The 11861-nt window shown below is 33.6% G+C and overlaps 1 protein-coding gene across 1 annotated transcript; it reads left to right on the top strand.

The window, feature by feature from the left end:
- Nucleotides 1-6519: 6519 nt before the first annotated feature.
- LOC118187018 (THAP domain-containing protein 2-like) lies at nucleotides 6520-9429 on the top strand. Its single transcript, XM_085823132.1, has 4 exons — nucleotides 6520-6618; nucleotides 7399-7575; nucleotides 8280-9247; nucleotides 9375-9429. The coding sequence occupies exons 1-2, from the start codon at nucleotides 6520-6522 to the stop codon at nucleotides 7552-7554; spliced, it is 255 nt and encodes an 84-aa protein (XP_085679258.1). The 3' UTR covers nucleotides 7555-7575; nucleotides 8280-9247; nucleotides 9375-9429.
- Nucleotides 9430-11861: the final 2432 nt, after the last annotated feature.

The raw sequence follows: 11861 nt of genomic DNA, 5'->3' as shown, positions 1-11861 counted from the left end.
CATGTGCAGTTCTATTAGCCCCATCAGAGCAAGAGAAAAGCTTCAAAAAGCCGTTAATATCCTCACCAAGTGGTTTTACGCTTGGAAGATCAAAACCAATGCATACAAGTCTCAAGTCGTATTTTTTAGACACAACCTCAAAGAAGTAAACAACATAACACTATATGGTACCACAGTACCTACAGTTAAAAATATTAAATACTTGGGTGTAATTCTTGACGATAAGCTTACATTCAGGCCGCATATTATGTATACTCGTGAAAATGCTCACAAAGCTTTTATGTCTATTTATGCTTTAATAGGGAGACATTCAAAATTACAACTAAGTACTAAGAGAATTCTCTATCTTTAAGCAATAAGACCGATTTTATTGTACGCAGCACCAGCATGGGCCACTACAGCCAGATCAAATCGTTAGATTTTGTAAAGATTGCAAAATAAATTTCTTAGAACTATCACAGACTCACCGTGTTTTGTAAGAAACACTGCAATACATCGTGGAATGAAAATCAAACCATTAGATAGCGAGATCTTAATTGCCTCACATAATTTCTACACCAAATGTGATAATCACGAAAATGAAGCTGTACGTAGCATAGATTTAACTAGGTCAGTGTTGTCGAGGCCAACTCATACTCAAGCCCTATACTGAACGAAATTCCGCTTCCCAGTTTTCAGTGGCTTTCGTGCAAATTCATCACTAGGTGGCACTTCGCATTCTGCAACACCTTTTGCTGTGCGTTCTCTATTTGTAATATGGCTCGTTATTAACAAAAAGTGTATTTTATTGCCGCTGTAACTAATAGTAACATAGGATGGTATATTGTTACGTGCGATACTGCAAAGTTTCCTTCCTTTTAAAAATATGTTTTCGATTGTATTTAAATAATTATTCGCCACATATAACTGTAGGACGGATAGCATTTCCATCAGTTTCATGCAATACAGATTTTATATAAAAACATAATGCAAAATTTCTTAAACAAAAGCCATCATCACGTAAAGTTTTAAAGCTTTAAACTTCTTTTGATATATTTCTTTCGCTCAGCTTTTGTATATAAAGAAGCTTCTTGATATGTGTGTGTATGTGTGTTCAGCTTCATGTTATGTTTTCGTCTTCCTGAAATAAAAATATCATAATTTTTTTTTTATCATTCTGGAGATAATCTCTTTTCTACATAAATAATATTTTAACCTTTCACATATATATATATATTAATTTAATGCAATTAAAATTTAAGAATGCATTCACGTATATATTTTATTAGAAATGCTAATTGTGTTAGCTTTTTTACGAAATTTGTTATCTTTGATCCAGAAACATTTGAATGCTGGCTGTACTAGCTTCAAAATTTTAAAGCGCATATCTCATTTAGTGTGATGCTATGCATGAATTTGTGTCTACTTGGTTGAGTGTTTTGTGGTTGCACTTGAAGTAATAGAGATTCATGTCGAATCCATATATATATATATATGTAATTAATAGAGGTAATACTTTTTGTTTTAGAAAATATGGTTTTATTTTTTTTTTTAAACATCCTGTGTATGATATTGAAATTAGCAGTCTCACAATTCTTTTTTCCCTTTGTCCCAAACTAGTTGCTACACTTTGTTCTAAAGTTTTGTCTCAAATTAGGTGCTACATTTCAAGTAGGTGGAGTCATAAATAACTTTCGATGCAGTTTAGTAGATGGACATTAGTAAAATTATAAGGTGTACTTCAAGGAATGTAACGCTGCATACTAGGTTTTCATTCTCAGTTTTTACTTTCCACAAGTATAGCACTTATTTTGGGACAATTTTATGGACGCAAATTTAGAGGCTTCGCACGCTCTTAAGCCACGCCCCACTTTGTAAGGACTATACCGCCCGTATTTCAGAAAGATCGTGTTTATGTGATTAAGGCAAAGGCTCGAGGGCTATCTGCCTAAGGTGAGGGATGCCATCGTGGAAGAATTTCTAAGGCAAACTGGACCATATAGACAAGACAGATGATTGAATTTACATTTAATTAGCCTGAAGATTTTAAGCGATTACTGATGGAAGAATCCTTACAAAATGGGGCGTGGCTTAAAAGTGTGCGAAAGCTGGATTTTTGAAACTAATTTGGTACCGATTTAAGGAGGGAATGCTTGTAAGTAACGTTGTTGATTGATAACGTAGCACCCTGAATTTCTTGAAAATGGGCAAACAAAATCATAAAATCTTCAGTATCAATAATCAGTACTCAAATGTAGCAACTAATTTTGGAGAGGGAGTATATGATTCATTGTGATTAATCTAGTCTAGTCTAGTCTGTACGGCTATTGCCGAAATGTCGCGCAGCTGCGCAACTTATCCGTCTCTTGAACAATGAGCCCTAAGGGCGCATGACGTTGTTTTTTCATGACAATTTTTTAGGAGGTCAAAGGTGGTTACAGGGAGCGACCATGAGTTGCAAGGCCAAAGAGTGGCGCGCACATCAAGAAATTCTCAAGGCAGGAGCCGTGAGGATCTGTATGATATGTTTGTGTTGTATCATCAAAGAAGACACAGACAAAGTCCAACAATTTCAGTCATGACATCTGAATTAAAACAATTCATAATAAATTAAACATACTCATACATTATTACAACAATACTACAGTAACGTGAAAAGAAACATAATAAATGATACAAATTACAATTGAGAAATAAAAATATATACACTATATAAACTATATACAAGAGCAGTGCATACCCATCATGAAAATTTTACGTGGGGAAATTTAAGTCCCTGGCGAGGTGAGCTGCGAGTGGTCTTAAGCATCTTCCTCCAGAATAATATAGTCTAGTACATTAAGATCAGTCATGTGATTACATTCTTGAGCTTTGCTAAAGAATTTTACATTTGCATTATGTAGATACCTTTCGATGGATTCCATTTTCAGGTCACGGTGCAGGGTGTGATTTGAGACATAATAATGTGCATTAGTAATCATTCTAAGAACTTTATTTTGAATAATTTGCAGCTTGTTTAACTCCTTTTTCTGAACTGTAGCCCAGGCTGGAGAAGCATGCGCAAAAAGGGGACGAATAATGGAATTGTAAATATGCCTCTTCCTCTTGATATCTAATCTGGAGGTCGCAGACAGGAGTGGCGTAAGACTTTGTATGACCCCGATAGTCTTGCCTCTGACACATTTTATATGCTCTTTCCAGAGGAAATTAGAGCTATATTTTAATCCCAGGTATGTAGCATTTTTTACAACTGGTACGACAGTATCAAAGAGCAACAGCTGTGCAGTTAAGGGGTGGTTCATCTTATTCTTTTTAAAAATCAGAAGTTTGGATTTATCAGCGTTAATTGCGATTTTCCATTTGGCACACCAAAGTTCAAGCTTAGGCATAAATCGTTGAAGTTTCATAACAGCAAAATTTGGTGACCCAGACTTGACAGCAAAAGCTGTGTCATCTGCGTAGCAACCCATGAAGAAATATTGATCTAAATGTTCTGCAGGTAGGTCTGCCATGTAGAATAAATAGAGCACGGGCCCTAAAATAGATCCCTGTGGGACCCCGGCCTGCACTTGCTTCTTATTTGAAGTGCTTTCACCAATATGTATACTGAATGTTCTGTTCGAAAGAAACGAGTGAATAATTTTGATTAACTCATTGCTGAACTGTAAGCTGATTAATTTATAAATTAACCCCTCATGCCAGACGCGATCGAACGCCTTCACCACGTCCAGCATGAGTAAGGCAACATATCTTTTGTTGTGCAGCACACTACCTATGAATTCATTCAGTCTAACCAGCTGTTTCGTCGTGGAAAGGGCTTTCCTAAAGCCAAACTGTTCGAGTGGTAACTTATCCAGGTGTGGCTGTATTCGGCTGAGGACGATTCTCTCGAGTATCTTTCCCATACTGGGCAGCAGGCTAATAGGCCTGTACCCTTCCGGTTTTGTCAGTTTTTTTCCCGGCTTGGGGAGCACAATCATCTTTGCAGACTTCCGTATACTCGGAAAATAACTATTGTACAGGCAAGCATTCAGAATACCTGTAAGACGATTGATCATATTTATAGGCAGCCATTTCAGTGCCACATTGTTTACACTATCCTGCCCGGGGGCCTTTCTATTCCTGAGCTTTTTAATAATATTTATGATTTCTTGTGGTGAAGTAAGCTCTAAGTGATTTTGCATGTTGTTTTTATGAAGCCATTTTGTCACTGTGAAGTTCACAAGAGTTGTAAACTCCTGATTGCATGGGTAGGTGTTTGTGGTGAACTGCTTCTCCAAGTGCTCAGCGAGCGTATTACACTTTTCAATATTTGTGAGCGCAGTGCTATGCTCGTGGTAAATCGGCCTATTTACAGTGGGTGTATTTTTTAGACGTCTAACAAAAGACCAGAATGAGCTACTAGGCTCGTTAAAGCTCTCGATTTTCTCATCCCAGAGATCCTTGCGGTGAGTGTTTATCTGTTTTTTAATTTCCCTACTAAGTCTATTCATCTCTTTCTTGGTATTAGGATTGCAGGTGAGATGATACCTTTTTCTAAGTGTATTTCTGTCTCTGATGAGACTTTTTATCCTATCCGGTAACTTATTTGTGATTTGGCTTCTGGGAATTTTTCTCGTGGCCGCGTGGTAGGCACTTTGTATGTCCATTGTAAGATGTTTGGCCGCAAGCTCAATGTCCTCAGGAGTGCGTAATTTACAGTTGGTGTTACATTCAGAGAGAATTTCATTAAAGACCTTCCAGTTAGTCGTAGTAATGTGCTCTTCCATGACATCTTTGGTTGTACCTAGGGTCGCAATGACCGGGCAGTGATCTGAATCCAAATCTTGGATCACTTCTAGATTGAAAGAGAAGGAGATGGTCGAGATGAAAATATCAAGAATGTCACCTGTATTTGGGTTATTTGGCAAATAGATGTACTCACTTGGTACATGAAAATATACTGGGTAATTCTTAATGAATTCAGAAAGCTTGATTCCGTTTTTATTTGTCCTCCTATAATTCCACTCCTGATTTTTGGCATTTAAGTCCCCTGCAAGAAGGACCTGCTTATTAATGTCTAGTATTTTCGCGAGATAATTAATATCAAGAATATTCTTAGGAGGGTTATACATAGAAATGAAGTATACGTTACCATATTGCGGCAGAAAAACAGACACAGTCACTAGCTCATGCCCATTAAAGCGTTCGTCGCTGATCAGGCAGGATTGCAGAGAGTTGCGTACAAAAATCGCGACCCCCCCCCCTCGGTGACTTATACGGTCGCATCTATAACATACATAATTGGGAATCTTCATCGGAGTACTTGGCGTAGCGAAGGTCTCAGTAATGAGTGCCGCGTCAATATTATGACACGTGAGAAAGTTAGAAAGTTCCGTGAGCTTATAATGTATGCTACGGGCATTCCAAGTCATAATAGAGATGGGAACTTGTGTTGGTCTAGCTTGACCCATTATCTACAGTAGAAGAGGCTTTTATCTCTTGATTATTTTCCTTTATTTCTTTGACTTGTTGCGAAATTTGAAATCCCGCATTTTTTGTTACGGAAACGAGTTCCGCAAGGTCAGTGAAAACTTGCTTAGCTTCACTTAATATATCTGAGTATAGGCCTGTGGAGAGCGCCTGTGAATATGATTTGTTTTCAATCACCCTACTGGGGAAACTGCTTGGTTTGTCAGATTTTCTTTTGGGGAATTTCTCACACCCCCTGAAACTGGGAGTATGGGAACCCCCGCAATTTGCACAGACTGGAGGCTTGTCACTGTTGTTCTTGTCTGGGCATTCTTTAACGAAATGCCCTTTGCCACATCTGACACATTTGGGTGCATAATTGAAACCCGCTTGTGTATGATTAAACCCCTGGCAACGAAAACATTGTAGGGGTCCTTGTCTACCTAAGTACTCTTTAATTTTAATTTTCATATGACATAGAAATCTCTCATTGTAGATTTCCTTTGATTTATCATTTTTTGGAAGCGAAATTAAAAACAGAGGGAGTTTGGTAACATCTCCGTTACGACGTCTGGTCATTTGTTTTACATCTTTAATTTGGTAATCAAGTTGCTCAAGTTCAGATTTGATATCCTCAATCTGAGTGTTTTCAGTAAGTCCTCTAAGGATAACTTTTAAATATCGGTCTTCAGGTAGGATATACGAATGGTGTTCAACTTGTTTTTCTTTAAGAATTTGGACTACAGTCCGGTAAGCATATTTCACAAATGCACATCAGCGTAGCCACTGTGGGAGGGGTTTCGAAAATGGACCAATGAGCTTCTATTGCTCTTGTGACGCTGAATTTTCGTGCATGTGAGCGTATGTTGTTTACGTTTTAACTGGCATTTGTTTCGCAGTTATATAAATTAAGGCTACTATAAAGGGGAGCTGAATTATCATCCATTTTGAAGCTAACTTGTTGGTATTCGCTATTGGATTAGCACTGATTTCTTGACATATTTGTGGATCGATTCCGACCTAATTTTCAGAAAAATGGGTGGTTGTGCTGCACCAAATTGTTCGAATCAGTCTAAAAATAACTTTAGGATGTTTCGTTTCCCTAGAAATGAAGAAAGACTAAGAAAATGGATAGTTAATTCTCGTATAGATCAATGGATCCCGGGCCCAGGAGCGTATCTTTGTGAGGTAAGTTCAGCTTCGTATTTTTCCATAGAATGTTAGAAAAATTACTCTTCTTGGTACTTTAAAATATTTATTTTCATTTAACTGTCACTTATTGACGATCAACTGATTTTATAAGTACAAAATCAACTGCGGAATGTGTATGTGTTTGTGCAGTAAAATATCGTTGTTTCATGTTGTTTCTTTTGTTATCGTGAAAAGTTTATACCGTTTGTAAAATTTATATCATACATTTCATGTAAACTTTGTGCTCAGTTAGAAATGTGATGTGCCTTTTTCTTTCTTTAATTTTACTGTACGATTGGTGATTTAAAGTAGCATTCTATGTTTTGATTCTGATGTATTGTCGCCAAATCGGATAGTTGGCGCCAATGTTAAAAACTGGATGGTATGATCCAAATAATAAATGATTTTGTTTTTTCTTTATAGTAAGATAAATATATTCTGTATTTTTAGACATTTTTAAGAAGTTAAATATTAATTTAAATATTCGATGAATCGTTTTGATCCCATTATTATCCTTTATTGTAGTAGCAAATCTTAATGTTGTATTTTTAACTATAGGTACTTTAAATTTATTTTTAGTGTGTGAGCAGGAAATATGTTTTAAGTAGTTTTACAAACATGATTACTTTTTAAAAATTTTGTTCTATTTTCATAACAAAATTTTAATTTATCAGAAAATTACATTCTTAAATTATTATAATATATGTAACTGTAATTTAATACTAGTGCTTTTGATTTTAATGTGAAATTTCATGCATGCTTTTGTTAAATATGCAGGTACATTTTGAAGAAAATCAATTTGAATGCTCTAGGCAAGATGGGCGTAAAAAACTCAAGCCCAATGCTGTGCCAACTCTTTTCGATGTGCCTAATCCCCCACAACTGTTGACCCCACAGCGTCTAAAAGGCATTGGTTTACCAAAGCACCGTTAAGTTACATCCAATTTTTGTAATGTATGTGTTTTTTATTTTTATGGTTTTTCATAAAAAAAATATGTTTTTATTACAAATGGACTAAATTGCTTTATAAAAGAATCAAAATATTGAAATTAAGGCATTATGTGATAAAGCTGTAATTACAGTCCCTAAGATTAGATTTAAAAATTAAAATTTTGCTGTTGTTATATATATAATTAAGTATGTACTTTGTTATTATAATCATATATTGAAAATTAAGCATAAAACCTCAATTTGATGTAGTTTTTGGATAAAGTTTTTGTAGTTTTTCGAGGACGGTCATACATGGGTCTGGTTTCTTCAAATTTGCTCCTAAAAGAAAGAAACCGGTATCTGATTGCCTTCAAAGTCAAAAGAGTTTAAATCAAAATTTGTATTAAAATAAAGTTGCTTTTTTGCTTAATTTTAAATTCCAGATAAATAGAGAGAAATATGTATGGAGTAAGTAGAAGAAATAATATTGAAATTAATAATTTTAATCTTGAGTAATACAATAATATAGTTATAATACATTGATTTAAATGTATATTTTAATGTCTTATATGTCTTGTCTGAATGTTGTTATTTTTTGTTTAAAGATTTACAAAACTTATTAGGATTATTTATATTATTTATTATTAAAATTACATTAAGTATATTTTATTTATCAGCATTTTCAGGTATCCTTACTTATATGTGTTTCATAATTTTTGCATCTTCAGGGTGGCTTGCTGCACGGTTTACCTTTATCAACTGAAGCGATTTCTGTTGCTGAACCATCTGTTGTAAGTCTTCATTTGAACAGTTATTAAATATTTAGTATTATAAACTTTTTCTAAAAAGTATTAACACTGTTTCTAAAATTAAAAAATATATTAACGTAATATTTACTTATGTTTAAGAAGTATGAATGCTATGAACAGTCCAATGTATTTATGCTTTTTTATAAGTTGAGTTACTTTGAAAATGGTAATGATTATTTGTATTTATTTTTATCCGATCAGAGTTTATAATTTCTTTCACTTCCACATATTTCATATATTATAATTTCTTTTAGGTTCATTTGCCACAACCTTCAGCTTCATATTTTGGAGAAATAAATTTTGCTGCCGAAGTATCTGATGTAAATTGCCATTTTGCACTTCTAAAAAATTTTAATAGTTTTTTAACATCTATTCGTAAACTGTACTATGTTTTTTTAAATGTTTCCATCTTCATAATCATGCACTTTATTTCATTTCACCAGTGGTTGCAAATGTGTACATTACAGTACATCTCAGGTGTGTTTGCAACAACATTTAGCATTACCTTCTGATTAAATAACAGCTGCTAGTAAAGAATCTATTCTATGTTTTCATTTGAGCAGCTATTAAATGTCATATGTTTTACATATATTAATGAATTTTTATACGATTTCTGAAATATGAAATTGTTTGTCTTATGGTTGCTAAACAGCTGTACTATATCTGGCTGTTGTGCTATGGAATTATTTTTGAATTTTGAGTGTTAACAATTTATTATCTATTTATGAATTATAAAATGTTATGTAAAATAATTATTTCTTAAAATGAATGTAGTTTATATTATCTGTATTTCTAAATTTCTTATATATATATTTCAGGTTTGTTTGCAAGAACAAGCTTCAACTTCATCTTGTGATAAAATGCCATCTATTTGTGAAGGATCTCATGTAAGATAATTAGTGTATTATTAAATTGCTTGCTTATACAAAACGTTTCTATTAACTTTTTTTGGGGGGGGGTAAAGGAATGTAATTAATTTCATCAGCATTTACAAATTCTTTGTGTACATTTCAGGTTTGTTTGCAAGAACAGCCTTTAGCCTCATTTTGCAATGAAATACCATCTATTTGTGAAGGCTCTGATGTAAGTTGATAACTAATGTATAATTAAATTACTTCCTTATATGCATTTAAAATGTTCTATAAAGTAATTTTTTGGTAAAAGGAATGTAATTAATTTCATCAATAGTTGCAAATTCTCTATGTAAATTTCAGTTTTGTTTGCAAAAACAACCTTTAGATTCATCTTGCAACCAAATTGTAATTAATTTTAATTAATTTCATCAGCATTTGTGAAGGCTGTGATATAAGTTGATAATTTGTGTTATTAAATTGCTCATGATTATGGAGATAATCGATCCCTTGAAAAGCTGGAAATAAATTTTAAAAATCTATTTTTAAGTGAAATAAATTTTAAATATTAGAAAATAAAACAAAAATAATCTAGAAAATGCTGAAAACAATAGAGTCAAATTTAAAAACCCACCACAGTATAGGAAAAGAGACCTGGAACTTGCATTTTTATTTTGTGGATTTATTATCTGTTTAAGTTTGACATTTAATCCAAAGGGGCTTTGTCCCTGAAGGACTATTGTTTTCGTTTTGTATTGAAACACTATAAACGGCTGCATCACGTTTCAAATTGTTGCCACCAAATATTATCACCCTGTACTATATTTAAAGAAATTATATAGTGAAGACTCATAAATGCATGTATGTTTTTTGCATTCTGATAAAACAACGGTACCTAGAGCCATCAAATTTTGAATGACTTAATTCTACTGTGAATATGGACATCTGGAAGACCGAATTTGAAATTCGGAATTTGTTTTAATATATATATGTTGTAAAACTTTAACGAATTTTTGATTAACAAACTTGAGGATTTCAAAGCGAGCAATGGCAATGTTGTACAGAAAAGACACTTTTATCTCCAGCGTGTGAGACAATGAATCGGGAATTCTGAAGATATGTTCATTTTAAAATTATCTTGCAATATTGCTGTTGAACTGAATTTTATAGTTTAAGTGTGAAAAACTTGATATTTAATAAATAAAGGTAAAACACAAAATGTTAAAAAAAGGCCCCTTTGGGTGTAATTTAAAATCTGAAACCTTTCAGATCTTTTTTGTTTGTTTGTTGTGTTCCCCCCCTTCTTTGATGATTATTCATATAGATTTTTTCTTTATTCCAGGATGTTCTTTTAAGGAATTTTATAAAACAGCAGACTGAATTGATCTCGCTTCTGCAATGCGAGAACAAAATATTACTGAAAGAACTTACAGCAACCAAAAAAAATGAAATTAATGTTTTAAAAAATAGCATAGCACTGAAATTCAACTTCATGACCTTCAAGTACAGCATGAGGAATTGCTGAAAGGAGTGAAAACATTTCTTTCAGATGAACAAATAGCAATGTTGAAAATTCCTCATAGAAGCATTGCAAAATGGTCTAACGAGGGAATAATAAAAGGCCTCAAAGTTAAATTTGCCTTGGGCAAGCATGGTTATAATTACTTGCACAGAATAGGTTTTCCGTGCCTTCATACAGCACTTTAAATAAAAGACTTCAAGGTCTTGAAATGAATTTTGGAGTCATCAGTGAGATGATTGAACCTTTGAAAATTAAAGGAGAAAAAATGAATGCTAGTGATAAAGACTGTATTTTATCATTGGATGAAATGGAGATTTCTGGCAATCCTGATTTTGATATTTCAAAACGTAAATTTATTGGTAAATGTACATTAGGAAATCAAAAGGGTACAGGAAATCACTATTTAGTTATTTTACTAAGAGGTTTGAAGCTGAAATGGAAGCAAGTGGTTGCCCATGAGATAACTGGACAGGTAACAGGATGCCAGCTCAAACAACTTGTTGTCAATGTTATCGAAGCTGTCAATTCTGTTGGATTTAATGTTGCTGGTATTGTTAGTGATATGGCAGCAGTAAATAGAAGCCTGTGGAATTCTTTGGGAATATCTGTTTCTCGAAACCAAAGAAATAATTTCACTACTGAAATTAAGGGCAAAATTATTTATGTATTTGCAGATGTGCCACATCTTTTAAAAAATCTCTGGTCTGCAACTCTTAATCATAGTATAAAACTGCCCAGTTATGTTTGCAATAAAGAAAATTTGGTTACTTTGCATGTATCTGCAGGATTTATAAAAGATATCTGGATTACTGAAACAAACCAAAATTGTGGTTTGAGAACTATGCATCATCTCAGCAAAGAAGACCTCTTCCCCTCACATTTTGATAAAATGAATGTTGCTTCTGCTGTGAGGTTTTTTCCAATTAAAACAGCTGTGGGATTGGAGAAGGCAGTAGCTTTAAAAGAGATAACCCCTAATGCTCTTACAACAGCATGGTGGATAAGATTTATATGTCAGTGGTTTCAAGTGCTATCCTCTAGATGTAGAAAGAACTCAATTTCTGTGACAAATAAAAGCAAAAAAATTGAGTTACTTTTTGAATTTATTAATGTTATACAGCTTATAGA

The sequence above is a fragment of the Stegodyphus dumicola genome, chromosome 9, assembly GCF_044657685.1.
Source record: "Stegodyphus dumicola isolate Sdum_Otavi_A_Nest chromosome 9, ASM4465768v1".
NCBI lineage: Eukaryota > Metazoa > Arthropoda > Arachnida > Araneae > Eresidae > Stegodyphus > Stegodyphus dumicola.
Note: the sequence above shows the minus strand (reverse complement) of the source record. Positions and strands in the feature narration are given on the sequence as shown.